General features: G+C 41.0%; 4 protein-coding genes across 6 annotated transcripts; all 4 read right to left on the reverse strand.

Annotated features, from left to right (window-relative positions):
* Positions 1-45: 45 nt before the first annotated feature.
* Positions 46-1,983, reverse strand: otub1b (OTU deubiquitinase, ubiquitin aldehyde binding 1b). The gene is made up of 7 exons (XM_077544614.1): positions 1,923-1,983; positions 1,421-1,482; positions 1,229-1,327; positions 1,040-1,158; positions 882-966; positions 614-808; positions 46-540 (listed from the first exon to the last, which is right to left on the reverse strand). Exons 1-7 carry the CDS (start codon positions 1,963-1,965, stop codon positions 343-345), a joined length of 801 nt encoding a protein of 266 aa, XP_077400740.1. The 5' UTR covers positions 1,966-1,983; the 3' UTR covers positions 46-342.
* LOC144035142 (nectin-4-like) lies at positions 1,984-14,682 on the reverse strand. Of its 3 annotated transcripts, none has more exons than XM_077544611.1 (13): positions 14,584-14,682; positions 13,914-14,018; positions 13,657-13,740; positions 11,908-12,099; positions 11,649-11,816; positions 9,715-9,996; positions 9,512-9,629; positions 5,061-5,215; positions 4,691-4,850; positions 4,543-4,618; positions 4,220-4,270; positions 3,281-3,415; positions 1,984-3,208 (listed from the first exon to the last, which is right to left on the reverse strand). In XM_077544611.1, exons 3-13 carry the CDS (start codon positions 13,709-13,711, stop codon positions 2,852-2,854), a joined length of 1,749 nt encoding a protein of 582 aa, XP_077400737.1. In that variant the 5' UTR covers positions 13,712-13,740; positions 13,914-14,018; positions 14,584-14,682; the 3' UTR covers positions 1,984-2,851. The 3 variants fall into 3 exon arrangements, with proteins under 3 accessions (XP_077400737.1, XP_077400736.1, XP_077400738.1); XM_077544610.1 differs by having other exon boundaries at positions 13,886-14,018; XM_077544612.1 differs by lacking the exon at positions 13,914-14,018 and having other exon boundaries at positions 14,584-14,637.
* A 56-nt stretch (positions 14,683-14,738) lies between these two features.
* fcer1g (Fc epsilon receptor IgFc epsilon receptor Ig) lies at positions 14,739-16,524 on the reverse strand. The gene is made up of 5 exons (XM_077544618.1): positions 16,358-16,524; positions 15,779-15,870; positions 15,492-15,539; positions 15,396-15,419; positions 14,739-15,318 (listed from the first exon to the last, which is right to left on the reverse strand). Exons 1-5 carry the CDS (start codon positions 16,422-16,424, stop codon positions 15,265-15,267), a joined length of 285 nt encoding a protein of 94 aa, XP_077400744.1. The 5' UTR covers positions 16,425-16,524; the 3' UTR covers positions 14,739-15,264.
* Positions 16,525-16,690: 166 nt separating this feature from the next.
* ndufs2 (NADH:ubiquinone oxidoreductase core subunit S2) lies at positions 16,691-19,973 on the reverse strand. The gene is made up of 14 exons (XM_077544613.1): positions 19,807-19,973; positions 19,394-19,497; positions 19,129-19,319; positions 18,940-19,060; positions 18,759-18,871; positions 18,619-18,693; positions 18,094-18,171; positions 17,927-18,012; positions 17,736-17,855; positions 17,539-17,668; positions 17,374-17,469; positions 17,114-17,197; positions 16,878-16,935; positions 16,691-16,799 (listed from the first exon to the last, which is right to left on the reverse strand). The coding sequence occupies exons 1-14, from the start codon at positions 19,920-19,922 to the stop codon at positions 16,762-16,764; spliced, it is 1,410 nt and encodes a 469-aa protein (XP_077400739.1). The 5' UTR covers positions 19,923-19,973; the 3' UTR covers positions 16,691-16,761.
* Between the last annotated feature and the right edge of the window lie 85 nt (positions 19,974-20,058).

Genomic DNA, 20,058 nt, shown 5'->3' on the forward strand with positions numbered 1-20,058 from the left:
TTTTCTAGTTTCTGTTTTGGACCAAAATGCACACACCACAAGAAATAAGATGTAAATCCCTTTAATAAAACTTAAATGAAACGCAGTGTAACAAAGGAAAATAATCCATCAAAGCAAGTAGATAACATTTACAACCACAAAAGAAACCTGTACAACTCTAAAAGCCTGGAGTCACTTCTATTTTCTCAAACATGATTTTATATATTTGGTGATAAACGGGGGGTGGGTCGGGGGTACCATGTACTGTACTTGGAACTATTTGAGTGTCATCTCACATGCCGACTGACATTCTGCTTCATCCACGTGGCTGGTGGGGAGTGATGGGGTAGGCTGGGGGGGGGCCTATTTATACAGGATGTCGTAATGGCCTGGTCTGTACAAGAGGAAGATGCGAGGATCGCCGCCTTCAGGGAAGACGTGATGATTGACCGTCCCACCCTCGCCTCTATCCATGTACTCCACAAGGATGGATAAGTTCAGGGCCTGGGCTAAGGCGATGATGTGAATGTGGTCGCTTTCTTTCGACATGGGCTCCACCTCCTTGGGAAAGAAAGCGCAGTCATGAGCCGGCATTTTGTAGACACATTCCCACAAAAGCTCAAGTTCAAGGTACCTGCTGGCAAAACTCCTTGACCGAGCGTCCTCCCTCGATGAAGTGCTGGAAGAAACCGTGCTCCCGCTGCAGGTACCCCGAAGTGAGCAGCCGCAAATACACCACCACGTAGTCCGACACGTTCTGGTCGTTGAAGGATCTCAGTAGCTCCTTTAAGCTCGGCTGCTTCTCGCACAGCTCGATCAGGCCCATGAACTAGCGGGATAGTGGTGAAGTGACGGGGGGGAGGGAATTCCAAAACGGAAGACAAATGTTTCGTCAAACTCACAGTGTGATGGAAGTCCTCTATGGTGAACTCGGTGAATCCCTCATTAACAAGGTCCAGCTTGCTTTTCGCCGCAACCGCTTTGAACCTGAGCAGAGAGTCAACAATGCGTATTGCGTACACGTCTATACTGCTTAAGCTTAGTAACAACTAGCACTCACCTCTGCAGCTCTTTGCTGTCATCTAGTAGAGACTCGAGATGCGCAAAGCCAAAGGCTCTGTAGAAACAGTTGCCGTCCGGTCTTGTCTTGCGTATGCATGAATATTTTTTGTACAAATCCTGTGACGAAGCAGCAGAAAAATATTGCCATGGTTGGAATGCGGAGCAAATTGATTGAGGTTTCACTAACCTTGATCTTGAGCTGATAAACGGTGTCTTCTTCGGAGTACTCCCTCTGCAGCACTGACAGTTCCTTTCTTTCTGACACTAACGGGTTACTGTTGGCTATCTACACGGCCACCCATGGACGATTAGAGGAAGGATCAGTTTATTAGAATCTTAACTTCAAATAGAGGGCAGGCCCGTAAGGTAAAATTCTCACCTCCTGTTGAATTCTGTCCTGCTGTGCAATTATGGCCTCATCGTACGCCAAGCAATTCACTCCTGTTAAAGAGGGCAGAGTCATGTCATATGTAGATGAACTTCTGGGTGAATGCTCGAATCAATAAAGCAGGTGAAATGAGAATGACGTGACGTGGTAGTATTTACAACGTCTGCGAGTTCGAAAACAAAACACATCGCCCTCTACGTCATTTACGCTTAACGTCTACTATATCGCTTTAACATTCATTTTATGTCAAAAAATCCCAGGACTGTAAGTCGCCTGACAAAGTGGTCAAACAAGCGTTTTCTTTGTGCAGCAATGTTAGCATTAGCCAACAAGCTATGGCCCCTTTCTCTATTTGGGCGCTGCGTGTCAACCGCTTCGTCTCAGGGAAGGACACAGGCCCTAAACTGACAGAACCACTCGGGTTCGAAGTGACTTGAACCTCCAGAATTGAGTGGCCTCGCTGCGTGTTGTGTTTCCACTTTGCTTTTCTCACCCTCCATCTCCCCCTGTGATGCTTCTTGCTGCTCCTCCGCCATCTTAGCTGTCCAGATCTGTTTCCTGTTTTTTTCCCCATAACTTTATTGCTCATTGACAAACGTACAAAAACAATGACGTACGCCGAACAGCGTGGTACAAGAAAAAAGTCGTACACAGAAAATAAAACGTATCGTACACAACTTTGAATATGTTTACATCATATTCACCCTTATCACACATAAAAGTGCAATTTAACTGGGTCAAAACAAAGACACATTCTCAAGTCTTATAACGCAGTAACAGTTGTTAAACGGCGATCCAAACCTGTTAAATCTGCTTCTTCAATATTTATATACACGTTTGTAAACTCTAACTAATCCACCTGCAGGCATTTGTAGTGTCACACTTTCTGCACTTTCCAATATCGCCACTAAAGGACGCTGAAGACAACGAGTAAAAAAAAAAATGCAAATTGCTTTCCACTGCGGAGATACCAAAACAACCGTTTTTAGCCAAATTGTATTCAAATGATTTTCAAAGTTGTGAGAAAAAAACATTAGGTTGGAGAACTGGAAATAAATGATAATACATGTCAGATTTGCCATATTTGGGGTTCTTGCTATGCAACAATTATTTGTAACAAAAGGAGCTTACCAAAGTAAGAAAGTGCCACGTGGAAATATCCTCCCCCAAAAAAGTTTTGTAGTAAAAAAAAAAGCATTCAAATATATTCTTAGTGTTGAGGGAAACAAATCCTAATGTTAGTGAAACTAAAGTAGAGATGTGAGACAGAATAATACTTCATATTTGCCATATTTGGAGTTCTTGTTATGGCACATATTTGGAACAGAAGGAGCACATCAAAAAATCCAAAGTTTGTTCCCTTTTAAACACTTTGCATCATTGCCGTTTTTAAGAGCAAACTTGTTTGTGAGCAGCTTCCTGCTACACAATCTGGGCCCTGTGCACCAAGGAGGCATGAGGGCTAACAACGTCGGGGCTCGTCTTTGGTTTGAACGTCTTGGTGCCATTTATCAGCTGGCTCCCCGGACTGTGCTCCTCAGACACTTGGGAGTGCGTGCTCTGGCTTTCCCGGTCATCGCGATGCTCCCGGCTAGCGGGACCCCCGAGGCCTTCATCCACCTCGTCGTCGTTGTCGGTCACGGACGGAGAGCTGCAGCTCAGGGAGGGGTGACGACGCAGAGATCTGACGGAGCTCCCTGGCCTTGACCATTCCTCATTTAGTGGCACGATGGGCTTGATAGGCAACGGTGTTGGGACGCGGCCTGGAAGGAGAGTTCCCTGCTCCACACAGTCACAAAACACACAGTTATTTAATGTAACTGTAAAACGGGGGGGGGGGGGGGATGGTACCTCATCGCGGTCTAGCAGGCTTTCTCTGCCCTTCTGCGAGTTGAGCAGGACCGGTCGACCCATGTTGTCGTACGCTCCCCCTCCTCCCGACCTCCCATAGATCGTCGAGTTGCTCTCGCGGCTGGGAGCCAGCTCCTATCAGCACAGGAAACAGACGCAGATCACAAGGGGCTGATGCTGAGAAGTTCCTCTTTTCAGGGATGTGATTTGACCAAAGTGAAATTATCTGAAAATTTAGCCGGGGGTCTGGGGGCCGCTGGCACCCAGCTAGGTCCAGGGCTCATGGGTTTTCCGTGTTTTTAAGTACTTTCAATGCACTCACATGACAAAGAAATAGACAAAACAACAGCATAAATTTTCAATGTATATTGAACAATCCCATATAAAATGGCAGTTTTAGTCAACTCAAAATCAGTCACATTCAAAAACATTGGACTGCCTTTGCTTTTAAAAACTATCACTGAGAATATCATCATATCTAACTAATGTGATTACTAAGTTAACACATAAATAATGTTGAAGAGTTCAAATTTCATGAACAAATAATTGTATCATGACCAAATGAAAAGTAACTCATATTAGAGCATACCACAAATGTCTTTGTTATAGCAGAAGATGTTATCTGTCGGAGTCATGTGCATACACAATGAACTACTACTACTTTAAAAAAAAAAAAAAATCTGAATTTTTTTTTTTTGGGGGGGAGATAAAAAAAAAAGCGGAATTCCGCGAATTAGCGGAAAAATCACATCCCTGTCTTTTGCACCAAGCTGAGTGACTTGATGATTTGGTAACTGTGTTTTATTCAATGGCACCACAGGAAGGGAACAGAACCAGGAGCTCTTTGTCAGGCAATTTATTTTTTTTTGTCTACACTCAAGAGTCAGAGAGAGGAATAAAACAAGCATCAAGTTTGATCATTGCAGTGAGCAGACTAACCCCGAGGGAGGACAAGGTTCCCTCCACCCTCAGCGGGATGCTCTCCTCCGTCTGCAATGACAGGAAACAGACAGATTTTTATACTCGCATGCAAACTTACTGCAACTTCTTACGTCAAACTTTCCCGTTTCCTCGAGAGAGAGGCAAAGCAATGCTTTCCTGTCTCATTCCGAGTGCTTCATTATGTCTTCGTTTCATGTCTGACAAAGAATCACTGACTAAATCGGATGGTTGTGCCTCATAGGCAGAAGTGGGTCGCGCAGACGGATGAGAAAACGGGATGTTTGTTCTGTGTCGTGGGGGAAGAGAGAATCATTCGGTACCGCTCCTCTTGCATCGGTGCTGACCGAGTTGATCCTCCTCAAAGACGCATGCCAGGACAGAGTGCTGATTTCCTCCCTGTGCGAAATAAAAGATGAGATTGACGGTTCTATAAAACTCACTGAACAACGTATTTGTCGCATTTCGTACTTCTTCTCGCTCAGTTCCCTCTTCAGCCTCTTGCTCTTCTTCTTGTGGTGACAGGTGACAGTGATGATGATGGCCAACATGAAGAGGAGCAGCCCCACAGCTACCACCCCCACGATGACCATCGTCATGTTCTCCGTCATCATCTGTCTCTTGGGAAACTCTACGGTAGGGAAAGCAGGAAGTGGTTAGGACTATGCCCAGTTGTCTGTTGTATTATGTTTATCCAGGTTCGTACTGTGCCCCCCTTTAAAGGGGCAGGGCTTGGGCTTTGTTTGTTTTCATGTTTCTTGGACTTTTAGGGATCAATAAAGTCATCTGAATGTGAATGTATGGGCAGAGGGGTGTCAAAGTCTCAACTTTTGACATCTACCTGACACGGTAATCTCCACCTCCGCAGTGCCCACGCCAACCTCATTCCTCGCCACACATTGGTAGGTGCCGCTGTCCGATAGGCTGAGAGGGCGCCCAAACTCCAGGGTTCCATTCGGGTGAGGAATCAAACCCTCGGGCAAATCGTCTCCGTGTCTATAACACAATATGACACAAAATAAGTCGTTAAAAAAAGCATTGTGCTTCTTCACCTGCTACAAAATTCAATTCTTTAAATGTTTCTGATCCTTTAAAGGAAAAAAAAAGCCACCATTAACTCATTCACTGCCATGAATTAATTTTTTAAAAATTTATTAAAAATTAGGGGCGACAGGCAATTAAATATTTTAATTGCAATTAATTGTATGACTTCACTAGTTAACTCACGATTAATTGCAAATTTGATATCTGTTCTAAATGAACAATGAAAAAAAATCTAGGTTTTCATACTCATGTTAACAAAAGTGGAAAAAATGTTAAACTAATAGAAATTAGTCAAAATTAATTTTCGACGTTTATAGCCGTCAATGGCAGCGAATGAATAAAAAAAAAGATTTTTACAAATTTGGGGCGTCAGGTGATTAAAATTTTAATCGTAATTATTCGCATGGCTTTAAATGTACAATAAAAAAATATATAGCTTTTCATACTCATGTTAACAAAAGAGGGGAAACAAATTAAACTAATAGGAATAGTTCAAATGTATTTTTGACGTTTTTAGCCGTCAATGGCAGTGAATGAGTTAATATGACTTATGGCCTTAACCATTGAAATGAAAAAAAAAAGTTAATCTTTTCAAGAGGAAGTAATAGTAAGGAATGAAGATTATGCAATTTCAAAAGTGTGCACATGCTCTTAAAACTGGAATGTGGATGTGTTTAGAGTTAACCAATCACATTCAAACTCATAAGTTTACAAATATAGTAAGCCCCCCCCCAAAAAAAAATTCCATTACAGCTTAAATTGAGTTATGCAGAAAAAGTATTGTCTTGGTCTCATTTCTTTACATTACCAACCACGTTTGAGAAGGGGTGTGTATACTTTTTATACCCACTGTCCCCCCCTCGAAAATTGTACCTGTGCTTGTTCTTTGACTCAGATTTAGGTTCAATCAATGCATTTATTCACATAAATACAAGAGTTAAAGTGAACAAAATAACATTAAATTCAAGATTTTTCATGGCATGAAAGCAAACTGGACCCTAACGCAGGAAAGCAAGACTGGCAAGCCAAGAGAGAAGGCGGGATCTCCCAAAAAGTTTGTATTCAAAATAAAAATAATAAGGTCACAATAAATCAAGATTCAAAGCAACAAAAGGAACCAAAACACACTCAGACATGACAAAAGCTACATGACTTATGCCGGCAACAACAATGACACAACACGAACCAAAAGAAACCAGAGAATTAAATACAAGCAGACTGACGAGACAATGAGGCACACATGGACAAGCTGGAGGCAGCTGATAGGTTGACGAGAACAGGTGGCAACAGAACCCAAACGAGCGGACGACATTCACAAGAGACAACAATAACGTGAAATAATATGAAGCAATTGCGCCATTTTGAGGCAGCCAAACATTGAATGACTTCATCCATTCTGTTCCTCTTCCTCATCGGCCGTCTTGCTCAAACTCTTTCAGTTCCTTCTGTAATCTTGGCTACCTTTCCCTTTTCCGTCAACTTACATTTTGCGCAAGCACAAACACGACGGCGCGCCACCAACGATTGCATCACCCAGACGCCTGTTATTGACAATACCAACAGGTTTGGCCCGCCACGTGTGTTTGTGCGTGTGCGTGTTGCTGATGGTTACAATCAACATAAAAAATTTAAAAAAACACTTGGGTCAGACTGCAAGTTCAAGCCATTCCGCCCCACCACAGGTAGGGTTAAGCGATATGACAACAAAACGTGCTCCACGTTACACAAACTAAAGTTTGGCAGGAAAAGGTCGACCCTGATTGGCACACATTTGCGCCATGTTTGATCTAGTGTATGTTCACAGTCACACCTGAAACTTATTACACTCACTAATCGCCCAGCCCTACGCAACGAGGTCATCTAAGCTAACTATGCCAAGCTAGCTAAGGAAAAACTAGTGAAATAGCTCAAACTAAAACTGCAACGTTCATTTTTCGTTAAGTTTTAAAAAGCGAAAATTAACTGAAGCTACGTCTTTATATAGCTAGTTTATAAAGCTAACAAAAACTAACTATAAATGTAGCAAAACTGTCCTTTGTTTTTGTCTTTCTCAATATCATACATGAGCTTTTTTTGTTCATCCAAGCTAACTATGCCAAGCTAGCTAAGGAAAAACTAATGAAATAGCTCAAACTAAAACTGCAACGTTCATTTTTCGTTAAGTTTTAAAAAGCGAAAATTAACTGAAGCTACGTCTTTATATAGCTAGTTTATAAAGCTAACTAAAACTAACTATAAATGTAGCAAAACTGTCCTTTGTTTTTGTCTTTCTCAATATCATACATGATCTTTTTTTGTTAATCTAAGCTAACTATGCCAAGCTAGCTAAGGAAAAACTAATGAAATAGCTCAAACCAAAACTGCAACGTTCATTTTTCGTTAAGTTTTAAAAAGCGAAAATTAACTGAAGCTACGTCTTTATATAGCTAGTTTATAAAGCTAACAAAAACTAACTATAAATGTAGCAAAACTGTCCTTTGTTTTTGTCTTTCTCAATATCATACATGAGCTTTTTTTGTTAATCTAAGATAACTATGCCAAGCTAGCTAAGGAAAAACTAATGAAATAGCTCAAACTAAAACTGCAACGTTCATTTTTCGTTAAGTTTTAAAAAGCGAAAATTAACTGAAGCTATGTCTTTATATAGCTAGTTTATAAAGCTAACTAAAACTAACTATAAATGTAGCAAAACTATCCTTTGTTTTCGTCTTTCTCAATATCACACATGAGCTTTTTTTGTTAATCTAAGCTAACTATACCAAGCTAGCTAAGGAAAAACTAATGAAATAGCTCAAACTAAAACTGCAACGTTCATTTTTTGTTAAGTTTTAAAAAGCGAAAATCAACTGAAGCTACATCTTTATATAGCTAGTTTATAAAGCTAACTAAAACTAACTATAAATGTAGCAAAACTGTCCTTTGTTTTCGTCTTTCTCAATATCACATATGAGCTTTTTTTGTTAATCTAAGCTAACTATGCCAAGCCAGCTAAGGAAAAACGAATGAAAATAGCTCAAACTAAAACTGCAACGTTCATTTTTCTCTAAGTTTTAAAAAGCGAATATCAACTGAAGCTACATCTTTATATAGCTAGTTTATAAAGCTAACAAAAACTAACTATAAATGTAGCAAAACTGTCCTTTGTTTTTGTCTTTCTCAATATCATACATGAGCTTTTTTTGTTAATCTAAGATAACTATGCCAAGCTAGCTAAGGAAAAACTAATGAAATAGCTCAAACTAAAACTGCAACGTTCATTTTTCGTTAAGTTTTAAAAAGCGAAAATTAACTGAAGCTATGTCTTTATATAGCTAGTTTATAAAGCTAACTAAAACTAACTATAAATGTAGCAAAACTATCCTTTGTTTTCGTCTTTCTCAATATCACACATGAGCTTTTTTTGTTAATCTAAGCTAACTATGCCAAGCTAGCTAAGGAAAAACGAATGAAAATAGCTCAAACTAAAACTGCAACGTTCATTTTTCGCTCAGTTTTAAAAAGCGAATATCAACTGAAGCTACATCTTTATATAGCTAGTTTATAAAGCTAACTAAAACTAACTATAAATGTAGCAAAACTGTCCTTTGTTTTCGTCTTTCTCAATTAATATCATACATGGGCTTTTTGTTGTTGTCTTGCCCTCGACAAATACTCAATTTATTAAAAAAAAAATAAAACTAACACTAATCAAACTAACTTCAAACGAAGCATTTCAATATATAATAATAATAATAATAATAATTAACAAACTAGCTAGCTATGAAAACTAACTGAACTTAAAAAAAATTAAAAATAACTATAATGAAAAGTTCAAAACTATTATAGGTATCAAAGTAGAGGTATCAAATTAAAGACACACTATCATGTATCCTTAACGTAAATGTAGTTTTAAAGCAGACTTCTCACCTGTTTCTATTATAAGCAAGGTTTTCTTTCATTCATTGTACTAATGTGAATCTCAAAACCCAAAGCACACACAAAACCGTGATTGCCCCCCCAAGCAATAACCACGATGTTGCCCGAGATAAAAATAAGTCGACACATGTTGTTTTTCCTCTAAAACTCTTCTGCCTCGCCCCGATGACTGATTTTAATCCGCCAAATTGAGCATGCACACGATGACTCCAGCACGGCGGGTTCAACGCAAAGGCAATATGCCAATGTTGTAATCACACTCGCAGTTACTGGAAAAGTAACACCAGACACTTAGTCAACAGACAGTCATTCATTTGTCAGGTCTTACTGTACCTGGCCCAGGTGAATTGCTTTGGTTTGGGGTTTCCTCCACTCACGCACGTCAGGGCCGCGTGCTCCAGGCCCACATACCAGTCCCCATTGTAGCCCGATATCTCGGAATCGGGAGGAACTTGGGAGAGACGCACACAAGCCAGTTAAGCGCGTACGCAATGTTTGGAAGCGGATTTGCTCATCCAATTTGGGATCCCACTCACAGTGTACAACCAGCTTGTTTTGGTGCCTGCGCGGGCCCGCCGTGAGCGTCGGATGCCACACCAGGCAATCCAGCTTCTTCCCGTTCATTTTCCTCAGCGGGTGCAAGGAGAAGTGGGTGGTGACGGCCCCGTTGACCCATGAACGGTTGATGGACTGGCCGTGCAGCTCGGTGTCCCACGACAGCTGCGGCGGCGGGCGGGCCAGAGAGCGGCACGACGCCGCCTGCCGATACGACTGCCCCTCCACCAGGATCACAGGATCCACGGAGGAGATCGGGATGGCTGCAGGACAAGCATGATGTCAAATATCTCAGAAGTTTGGAATCACAATAACAATAGCCTATTTCAGTGGAACTGGACAATTGGGACACTATTTGAAAAATGTGTCAGCGATGGTTGTCAATCATCCAAACTACAGTTGTTAAGAATAAATAAATAAATATGAACATGCTCATTGTGATCGACTGTTTCATCAATTCCTCAAATATAATCTGATACAGATGTATTTAGCATGCAAGCAACAAAAGGATTTGTTTCTGATTACTTTTCATTAACCAGATTGTTATTGATTATTTGGTATTACCAAAATAAACACTGTTACCAAATAAACAACAATTAAGCAATATCAGCCTAGAGCAGGGGTCTCCTGTGGCTCCCTGGTTATCTCTGAATAAAATTTGTAGAAATTAATAATTTTACATATTCACTTTTAATTTTTAGATCAAATATTATTTAAATAAACTAATTTAGATAAGAAATGAATAAATATTCAAAAATGGTCAGAGTCCAAATTTGAGAGAAAAGGTAGATGGAAAGGCTTTAAAAAAATACCTAAACTGTCAAAAAAGTGACCATAAAATGTCCAAAGAGGAAGAGGAAAATCAGAAATCTACCATAAAATGACTGCAAAATTGCCCCCAAAAAATGTCACAGATTTGAATAAAAAAAGTGGAAAAGAAAATGTGCAAAAAGTAACCATAAATTGTCCAAAAACAAAAGAACAAATCCAAAAAAATCTTTGGAATTGCCACCAAAAAAAAGTCAGAAAAAAAATGTTCAAAAAGTAACTGTAAACTGTAATTGTAAAATGTTCAGGGAAAAAAAATCCCAAAAATGAAGACAAAAATTTTGGAATTGACAAAAAAAAGTCAGAAAAGAAACATTCAAAAAGTAACTATAAAATATCCAAAAACAAAAGAAGAAATCCTGAAAATTACCATATACATACACAAAATTGCCAAAATGTCATAAAATTGATAGCAAAAAAAGTCAGAAAAAAATGTCCCAAAATAGCCATAAAATGTCCAAAAAAGGAATAAGAGAGCCAGAAAATGACCCCATGTCCATAAAATGGCTAAAATGTCAGAAATTTGTCAAAAAGACAAAAAAGTCTCAAAGTGTATGAGAAATGAAGTATGAAAAATTACAAAAACAAATCCAAAAAGGGAAGAGGAAAGGTCGAAAAAAATGGGTATACGTGATGGATTCTGCTGTCATATTTTTGTGTTGTGGTGCAGCTCTAATTAGGGCCTTCTTGGGCCCTCAGTACGTTAGACTAACACTAACACGCTGTTTCCTTCATCACAATCTGAAAAATGTTTTGCGGCTCCACACACATTTTTGGTTATTTAAATTATTTGACCTTAAAATGCCTCTAAAGACAGGAAAGGTTGCTGACCGCTGGCCTAGAGGAAGTTAAACGTTACAAATAATTCATCAATTTATTTTTAAACCTCTACTGCCTGTAATACAATAAGTTAAAAATAATAATAATAATTTACTGTTGATTTGTGAGTGGATGGATGTTTTTCTATCCATCTCATCAACCGACTGACGAGCTTCACCTGTGTCATCATTCCTCTCGGCCGCTACTCGTTAGCCGCTCTTTATTTGATTCTGTCTTTTGCAACAAAAAAAAAAGATGAGAAACTCACTCCAGACAATGAGAGTCACTATTTGGTCAAAGTTTCCCATCGGGTAGGAGTTGACGTGACACTTGTAGCGCCCCTCGTGCGAGACGTCCGTGCTGAAGAGCACCAAAGACGAGTCCTCAGTGGGGACGCTGCTGTTGAATCGCACCCGGCCAGACCACGCCCCAAAAGCTGTCAACAATACATCATATTTGACTTAATTGTGGGAAAAAAAATATTTATTTATTTATAGATTATTTACACGATTTGTACATGTAACTACCAGTCTGGCCGTCAATGTGGTGAGCTGTGATGATCTGCTCCCAGTCGTCCCACGTCTCCTTGTACCATGTGACCTGCACCACCAACTCCATCATTTCCTTAGGACGGAAGTGGCAGGGCAGGACCGTCTCCTTTTCAGCCAGGGAGTAGATGGAGTCATCCGGCGGCCGATCGACAAATTCTCCTCGAGTCACTGCGACCAAACAGCGACAGTGGAAAAAATGCTACGAAATGGTGACAATGGTGAAGGATTTCAAATTCAGTGTCCCGATATTTTTGTCCTTTTCGAAACAAGGGGAGCTGTGTTGAACGGGTAGGCGGAGATATGTGGCTTGACGAGTTACGCGAGGCGACCTGTCATAGCGCCTCGTGTCTGGACACGGCAGGAATTAACGATGTAAGGTACGCAGTAAATGACAGTTACAATGTGTCGTGTATGCGGCCTGTTGACAAATGACTTTGCTGTACAGATAAGCAGTCACATGACCCTCAAACCGCAAACACACTTCAGACATCCTGTTACATTTATCTTAAGAGTAAGGAAGAAAAATATGAATCAACCTTGATTAGGCTAAAAGTATCCGTACTGATTATGCTGACCTTGCATTTACTTGGTTTCATATTTTCATATCACTACAACAAATGCAAGTCTTTCGTCACAGTAACAAAGGCAATGATTCACAATGATTCACTGGACGGGACTGCATGCGTTACGTGATTCATGCATTTTCCCATCAACACCAGCTTGCCCCCATAAGATGGAACCCAGGGGCGTAAATTACAATAAAACAGCAGGGGGTCCAAAAGGGAACCCTGTGGAACACCATACGACATTCAAACATCACCCCCAAAAAACTTTTGCTGATTTTTTTTGGTCTGTTGTAAGCAAAAGGACACATTTAAACAGTCAAATGTTCTGCCTGTAATTCATATCTGTCAACTTTCAAGCGATTAATAAATCATTAAATCTATATGAGTCAGGGCCTTAAAAAAAAGTCAAATTTAACCACATATCTTTGCTCATGTGTCTATGCTAGCGACATATAGTGAAAGACCACAAAATGCCATTCATACAAACAGAAAAAGTATTGGCACGTGCAAACAGGATAAGATCATTATTCCGATCCAAAATACTTTATTAATTGCAGTTTTATAGTCAGCCTAGCAAGTCTAACAGGCTTCTTACCCATTTTGGGACGACATTGGATTTCCTGAAATATATGCTCATTTCCTGAACACTTTTAAGTCAATCACAAGCAACAGCAAGAAAAACTGCAGAATACGACAAGATGGCTGTTTTGAATTTGACAAATGTTTTTACTTTTTTTGTTTGGCCACGCAATGCACGCCTTTGTAGCCTGATTTTGATCGTGTTAGTCCCTAAGGAATAAAGATTAAAAAAAAAATACATATATAAACACACAAATATGTATATAATGTGTGATGTGAGGTTATTACACTATAAAAAAACATTTTATCAACAGCAACCTGTTTTTCCTGATACGTCAGGCAACAGCACGCCACTTTTGTTTTTTCTCGGCCTGTTTTGAAAGGCTGCTCCGCTTAAGTGTGTTTTCTTCCGGACTTTCAAAATATATGGTACTTTATTGAGAATCCTACATGATCAGGGGAAACGAGCTTTTGTTGACATACTCAAATTTGGTGTGCGTATAATAGTATTAGGAGTGTATGTTCAATAGCCTAGAGGAAGACGGATAGATCCCACGATAAAAAATAAAAGTCTCCTTACCAGCGATCCATGGGACGAGGAGACACGGCAAGAGTCCTCTGAGCCAGGATGACATCCTCCCAACAGTTGCTTCACCTCTGGAGCCTACAAATCATCAGCCTAGGCTGTTTAACATACTGGTGTCTAGAGTCCTAAATACTGCGTAAAGCCAAAATCCTAACATTCTGTCTTTTTTCTGTGGTGGTTCATCACACACATGGTGAGAGCAAAAACAAAAAAAAAAGCTCACCTGTCAGGGATACACCTGTTTGCGTTACCTGTACACTTGCTTCCACCTCCCTTTCCACAAGCTAACTTTCCGGTTTGGCGGAGGCCGGGCGACAGTTTTTTCTTTTCTTGTCTTTACTTGCTACTGCCTGTGGCTGCAGACAAGACAAATCCTCCAGGCACACAAAAACTGACTGCCAGAAAAGCCACCAAATCTGCCACTTTTTTTGTGTATTTGAGCTAGTGCTTTGTACAGTTATAACAAGTAAAAGTGAACTCTTGCGCACTCGCGGTTCGGCACTTGCGGAGCCCCCAATTTTTTTAAACACCCTTATACAAGAATGTTTAGGGTTTAAAAAAATGGATGCATTTCGAGATATAATGCAAATGCAAATCCAAAAAACAAACGACGCCTTTGCCTAAGTGACTGGGCAGGTTGTTATAGTAGTCAAACGACATTTCAGCACATTTTGAAAATCTAAATAATCCTCAAAAATCCAATTACAATGATCAAAAGTCAATTTTTTTTTCCAACAAACGAAGAGGGCCATTTCACCGAGCAAGGCCGCCATTTTGACTTGACGGAATTGTCAATTAAATTTAAAAACAACCGTGCTAATTTAGCATAGATTCTACAATATTTAGCACTGCTAAATGTTATAGAATCTATATTGCGGTAACAATGTAATCACCAGAATGGTGTAAAAACACTTTACTCACAGGTATTTTATTCTTCGTACTCAACGAAGCATACTCTTGTGACTTAGTTTTATCATACATTAACCTACGTGACTGTTTATACTGCCCCCGAGTGGCTAAAACGTGCACACCAGAAAGAGCCCGTGTCAAAATAAAGCAAAAACGTTTACAATCTATTCAGCCTCTCCTTTTTATTTGCAACTGTTCAATACGGAAAAGTGAGTAACACAACATTCTTCCGGCTGAAATAAGCATAGCATAAGTTTAAAAAAAATAAAATAATAATTAAGTGCTTTTCTTCTTCTTTGCCGATCCAATTTAAAATATTTTTAAATCTTTTTGCCCAGCGGGACATAGTTCTGGTTATCATCCGCATTGCAGTGAAAGGAAATACCATACTTTGTTAAGAAGGAACCCAGGGAATGAAAATAGCAGGGGCTCCAAAATAGAAACCTGTGGAACACCATATTCCATAATATCCATATTCTTTCTGTAATTCATATTGTTGTAGTTGTTACATTCATGTCTCTCCTTGTTATGTGTAACTTCTCAATAAAATAATCAAGAACATAAGTCATAAAAGTAACATATCTCTATAATTCTTTTTGTTGTTGTCATATTTGCATTGCACTCAAAGCCGGCTAGAAAAAAGCATAGCATAAAAATAATAATAAAAAACGGTGCTTGTGTTCTCCTTCCTTGTCACTTTTTGGTCTCAATTGTTGCATATGTGTCCTGGGCATGAGGAGTCAAACCCTGAGAAGACAATACGCAACACACAAGTCAGTCATTTTGATGGGTCCCAATCACTAAAAAGTGTGTCAAAGACTTACCATGTAGATACGTTCTGGAGCACCCTATCAGAGGAGGTGAAAAAAAAAAAAAGTTGTTTAAAATATTAAGAATCAAACATGTGCACTGCATTTTACCTTCTGGCCATTTGTCTTCCCCTCTGCAGACTTCCTAGCACTGCGAATCTGGAGGTAGCGCATATTGGTATTTATTCTTTGGTGGTTATCTTTTATAAGGCATCAAACAGCATCTTCTGCTCTTATTTCTATGTAATGACACTTTTTTTTCCCCCCCCTTCAAGCTTCTTTCACAAGCGCACAGGAAGTGAAGCCACATCCACTGACACACTGCATTCAAGTGATGTTTACTGTATCATTAAGGATTTGTAGTGTGTCAAACGTTGGGGTGGGAAAAAGATGCTAACCATGAGTCTGCAGTAGAGAGCGGTCAGGATGATGCCATACAAAAACAGAATACCATCCAGCACGTAACAGATCTCGGGTTCGGCGAGAGCGGCTACAGAGAGAAGATAAATGGAATTGTGACTTCTTAAAAATGTACATATGAATTCATTATGATTACTCAAAACGTTATGATACAGGGGTACCTAATGAAGTGTCCAGTCACTCTTAAAGTCTTGTGCTCAAATTGAAAGGAAATGAATCACATGACGGTAGTGACATTTGTGTCCAGTCGCTACTTTTGGCTGGTGGGTGGCTCCAAAAATCGAAAATCAATCAGTCGGACAGATTAACAGAAGACAATCACCAACTTTCATTTCACTTCAAGTTAAAAGTGTTTTTTTTTTAGTTTTTTCCTAACGCAGCATCAGAGCCGCTCGCGACAGGCAACGCCTTAGAAAGTCAACTTCTCTTTTCACAGGAGAAAAAATAGCACAAATGGAAACTTGAACACGTTTAGCAAATGCTCGATTCTTACAAAAAAAAAGAAAAAAAAATTTGTCTCCTTCAGTGTCCCAAGTGTCCCACCCTCCAAAACTCACCAACTGGACCGAAACTCATCCACAGAGGAAGGGCCGCAAGTAACGGGCTCCTGCGCCACAAGGCCATGGTTCTACCGGGTCCACGACACGGGATGACCAAACTGCTTTTCTGTACTTTCAAGAATGACTAAGTGCAAAAAAAAAAAAAAAAACCCTGCCAAAAAAGTTACAGCTGAGAGGGGGAAGTTGTGGTGTGAGCTCGATTGAGGTCCATCTGCCTCAGATCTGCTCAGGCCACTCCCTCTTTTGACGACCAAACCACAGCCGAGTCAAACCATTTTGCTCTCTTGTCGCCTTGTTTTCCACTCGCACTACAAATAAATGACAGTCCGCTTTTTGAGTCTGACCATAAAATATTTATTCGGCATAATACATCACAGAATATCAGGTGGGCAATATCATGCTTAGCGGTCCACCTCCCCAAACACGATGTCCTGCGTGCCTATTGGAAGAAAAACATTTTTTTTTTTACCATAACAACAGGAAAAAGGAGGACGGCCATTTTGATGATGTCACTCACCAATGATAGCCACTACGTCTGCTAGCATGTGTCCTTGGGCCATTTTGTCCAAGCCGGCCTAGAAAAGTGAAAACAACTATCACTTAATAAGCCACTTTGAAGAACTCAATTTAAAACAATCCAGGAAGGAAGCAGACGGTGTATAAATAAAAACAGCACTGTCGGTGCTTTATGAAGTCAGAGTAGCCTCGAGGACGTTGACGCGCGGCTGTGTTTTTAATATTTCAGTGTCGTACCAGGTGGGCGAATCCGGGCGCTTTGATCTTGCAGCGGTAGGGTCTGCTGGAACCGTCCGACACCAAGTAAACACCAAACTCCCCCTGGGGGCAAAAACACGCAAATAAACACGAGTAAGCAATTTGCATCACAACAAGCCTAAATGTTTTTCTTCATCAACTAAGTCAACGGAGAAGACACATAATTGCTCATTTTAGATTTTTTTCCAAATTTTACTAACATAGCAAGACAATTTTTTGGGTCATTTTCACATCCTCACCTTGGGGGCCTCCACTGCGGTGTATGTGGCCCCTGGAGGGACCTGGTAGCCCTCAGTGTACAACTTAAAGTGGTGGATCAACGACTCCATGGACATCTGGCAAAAAAAAAAAAAAAAAGTGTCAGGGTACCGTAGTTCATTTCCGCTGTTTTGCGTTGGACTCACCTTCATCTCAGACCTCTTCGGTGGCGCCACCTTGGCGTCGTCCACCTTGATCTCACCTTCCGGCATCTTGTTAAGGGCCTGGTGCATGATCAGCAGCGACTGCCTCATCTCCTCCAGCCGACACAGATACCTGCGCGAGGCCAGGTTGAGCTGAGGAGGGTGCGAGGGAGAAGTAGAGCGCCCCGTCGTTTACGCACCGGTCGTAGCAGTCGCCGTTACTTCCGATCGGGACGTCGAAGTCCACCTCGTCGTACTTGTCGTACGGCTGGGACTTGCGCAGGTCCCACTTGATGCCGGAACCTCTCAGCATCACACCGCTGTGGGAGGAACACGGGCATGGGAATATATGGCGGAAAAATAAAAAAAATAAAAATCGTTCAACCCTGACCTGAAGCCATAGTTGAGGGCTTCCTCTGCGGTCACCACACCGATGTCCACAGTGCGATTCTTCCAGATGCGGTTATTAGTCAACATCTGTCAAAAGGTCAAAGGGGACAGAAAACGGCTCAGAGTTGTCGCTGGTGTCTCATCACATCGCCCGACGCAAGAACGTACCTCTTCAACCTCGTCGATTCGAATGGAGAAGTTCTTGCACCACTCGTAGATGTCATCCATCAGACCCAAGGGAAGATCCTGTGACACGGCGGAAGAGTTGGCCAATCAGCACTCACGCACTGATTCCACTTTGATTTGCTATTCAGATTACTTTATCGATTCCCCCAGTCACTCGCAAAAACAACGACCAACAGGGGGAGACAAAACGGGAAGCCGGACTTGACAACAGAAACATTGAAACATTTTATGCAAATTAATGTGCATTGTCTTAAAAAAAAGAAGCCAGTTCATACTAGTTAGGCCCAAGGACAACCTGAGTAGCCTAAAAACAGCTTACCAGTGATAGGACACTGTTACTTACTAAGAAAAATGAACATTCTTTATTGTGTTTAAAAAATACAGAAGGAAGACGGAGGGAAAAAAACAAGGCTCAAGTTTTGCCTCTAAAAGGTGGACACAGTATGAACCCGGAAAAACCCCTCAGCACATAAACCCACATAATAAAAACAAGACAACTTTGGTTACCTGATGAACGCCGCCAGGTCGGATGTAGGCGGCGTGCATTCTGGCTCCGGACACTCGTTCGTAGAACTCAAACATCTAAGAAATAAAAGACGGAATGTCAAGTCTCTTGGTGTCAACCCCAGTGTGTTTTTAGCCATCACCTTCTCTCTCTCCTCGAACATCCAGAAGAACGGGGTCATGGCGCCGATGTCAAGAGCGTGAGTGGTGATAGCCATGATGTGGTTGAGGATGCGGGTCATTTCTCCATACAGAACTAGCATTTCGCAATAGAGGAGTTACAGGGTTGCAAATCTTGCACGTGTCCGTCTTGTAATATGTTACCTCTTATCCATTCGGCACGGGGTGGCGCCCTGATGTTGAGCAGCCTTTCCACAGCCAGCGAGTAGGCCTCCTCATTACACATCATGGAAACGTAGTCCAAGCGGTCAAAGTAGGGTAGAGCCTTTGGTACAAGAAGGATGTCAAGTGTTTCTACTGTAAGTACATTTTGTTTACATTATTTTGTCGTACCTGCAAGTAAGTCTTGTACTCGATGAGTTTCTCCGTGCCACGGTGAAGCAAGCCAATGTGAGGGTCGCATTTTTTAACGGACTCGCCACTGAGCTCCATCACCAGACGCAGCACCCCGTGAGCGGCAGGATGCTGCGGCCCAAAGTTGAGGGTCAGGTTGGATACGTCCTTCACGGCCGGAGGATCTTTGTCTGGCCAAACAAATGGAATGATTGAAAATATGCAGTGAACAAATGTAGTATTTCGGAGAGAGTGGAAATGCTACCATTCCATGGGGGTGGTTTCCAGTTCTTATTCAGAGCACTGGGGTACATCACTGCGCCGGCAAATTGATCAGTCCACTCCACATCTGGCTGCCACTGCTTCTTCCTAATAATCAACAGAATAGTCAACCACCTTACAGTAAAATGAATAGCTGCTCTTATTCTCATAATGTGGCCGTAAAAGTCGATGAGTCATCATACCAATTGGATTTCTATTGAGGCTACTTGCATGCATTCGTTCTATCATAATGTCATAAGAACTTAAAATATATTTTACGCATTACAGGTCAAATGCTGCGTAATTTGGCATTCTGCTAACATTAGCTTTTGCGTGTGCATCCAGTTTTGCAGCTCAGACTAACGCGACAGACAGTACGAAACCGATGTAACATTTCAACCTTGCTACAAAGCTTACCTGCTTTGAAAGACAGCGCAGCAAGGGCTCCCTATATGATTATTTATTGGATTTAAGATTAATTTTGTTGAAGGACGTCCTAGTTTGGTAAGCGACCTCAACATTTGGGCCGCCATCTTGGTTGACAAGCCGGCCCAGCTCTGGCGAGTGACGTCATCGAGTCTTCTTCGCTGGTCTCATGAGGGGAAGTAACGCACGCGAATGCCGCCAACTGGTAATGTCCATTAGTACAAGTACAAGTGAAGTACAAGT

Source organism: Vanacampus margaritifer, chromosome 15, assembly GCF_051991255.1.
Source record: "Vanacampus margaritifer isolate UIUO_Vmar chromosome 15, RoL_Vmar_1.0, whole genome shotgun sequence".
In the NCBI taxonomy this organism is placed as follows: Eukaryota; Metazoa; Chordata; class Actinopteri; order Syngnathiformes; family Syngnathidae; genus Vanacampus; species Vanacampus margaritifer.

Excerpts from the sequence above, each read along its gene's own strand:
- ndufs2 (XM_077544613.1), bottom strand. The coding sequence starts at position 19,922 with ATGGCGGCCCAAATGTTGAGGTCGCTTACCAAACTAGGACGTCCTTCA. Across the intron at positions 19,061-19,128 it reads AGTACAAGACTTACTTGCAG|GCTCTACCCTACTTTGACCG; the intron begins GTACGACAAAAT and ends CTTGTACCAAAG. Across the intron at positions 16,800-16,877 it reads AGACGTAGTGGCTATCATTG|GCACGCAGGACATCGTGTTT; the intron begins GTGAGTGACATC and ends TTCTTCCAATAG.
- fcer1g (XM_077544618.1), bottom strand. The coding sequence starts at position 16,424 with ATGGCCTTGTGGCGCAGGAGCCCGTTACTTGCGGCCCTTCCTCTGTGG. Across the intron at positions 15,540-15,778 it reads CTCTCTACTGCAGACTCATG|ATTCGCAGTGCTAGGAAGTC; the intron begins GTTAGCATCTTT and ends CGCTACCTCCAG. Across the intron at positions 15,420-15,491 it reads GGAAGACAAATGGCCAGAAG|GGTGCTCCAGAACGTATCTA; the intron begins GTAAAATGCAGT and ends CTCCTCTGATAG.
- otub1b (XM_077544614.1), bottom strand. The coding sequence starts at position 1,965 with ATGGCGGAGGAGCAGCAAGAAGCATCACAGGGGGAGATGGAGG. Across the intron at positions 1,159-1,228 it reads TTTATCAGCTCAAGATCAAG|GATTTGTACAAAAAATATTC; the intron begins GTTAGTGAAACC and ends GCTTCGTCACAG. Across the intron at positions 967-1,039 it reads GACAGCAAAGAGCTGCAGAG|GTTCAAAGCGGTTGCGGCGA; the intron begins GTGAGTGCTAGT and ends CTCTCTGCTCAG.
- LOC144035142 (XM_077544611.1), bottom strand. The coding sequence starts at position 13,711 with ATGTCATCCTGGCTCAGAGGACTCTTGCCGTGTCTCCTCGTCCCATGG. Across the intron at positions 3,416-4,219 it reads GAACCTTGTCCTCCCTCGGG|GAGCTGGCTCCCAGCCGCGA; the intron begins GTTAGTCTGCTC and ends CTGTGCTGATAG. Across the intron at positions 3,209-3,280 it reads GCCTGCTAGACCGCGATGAG|GGAACTCTCCTTCCAGGCCG; the intron begins GTACCATCCCCC and ends TGTGTGGAGCAG.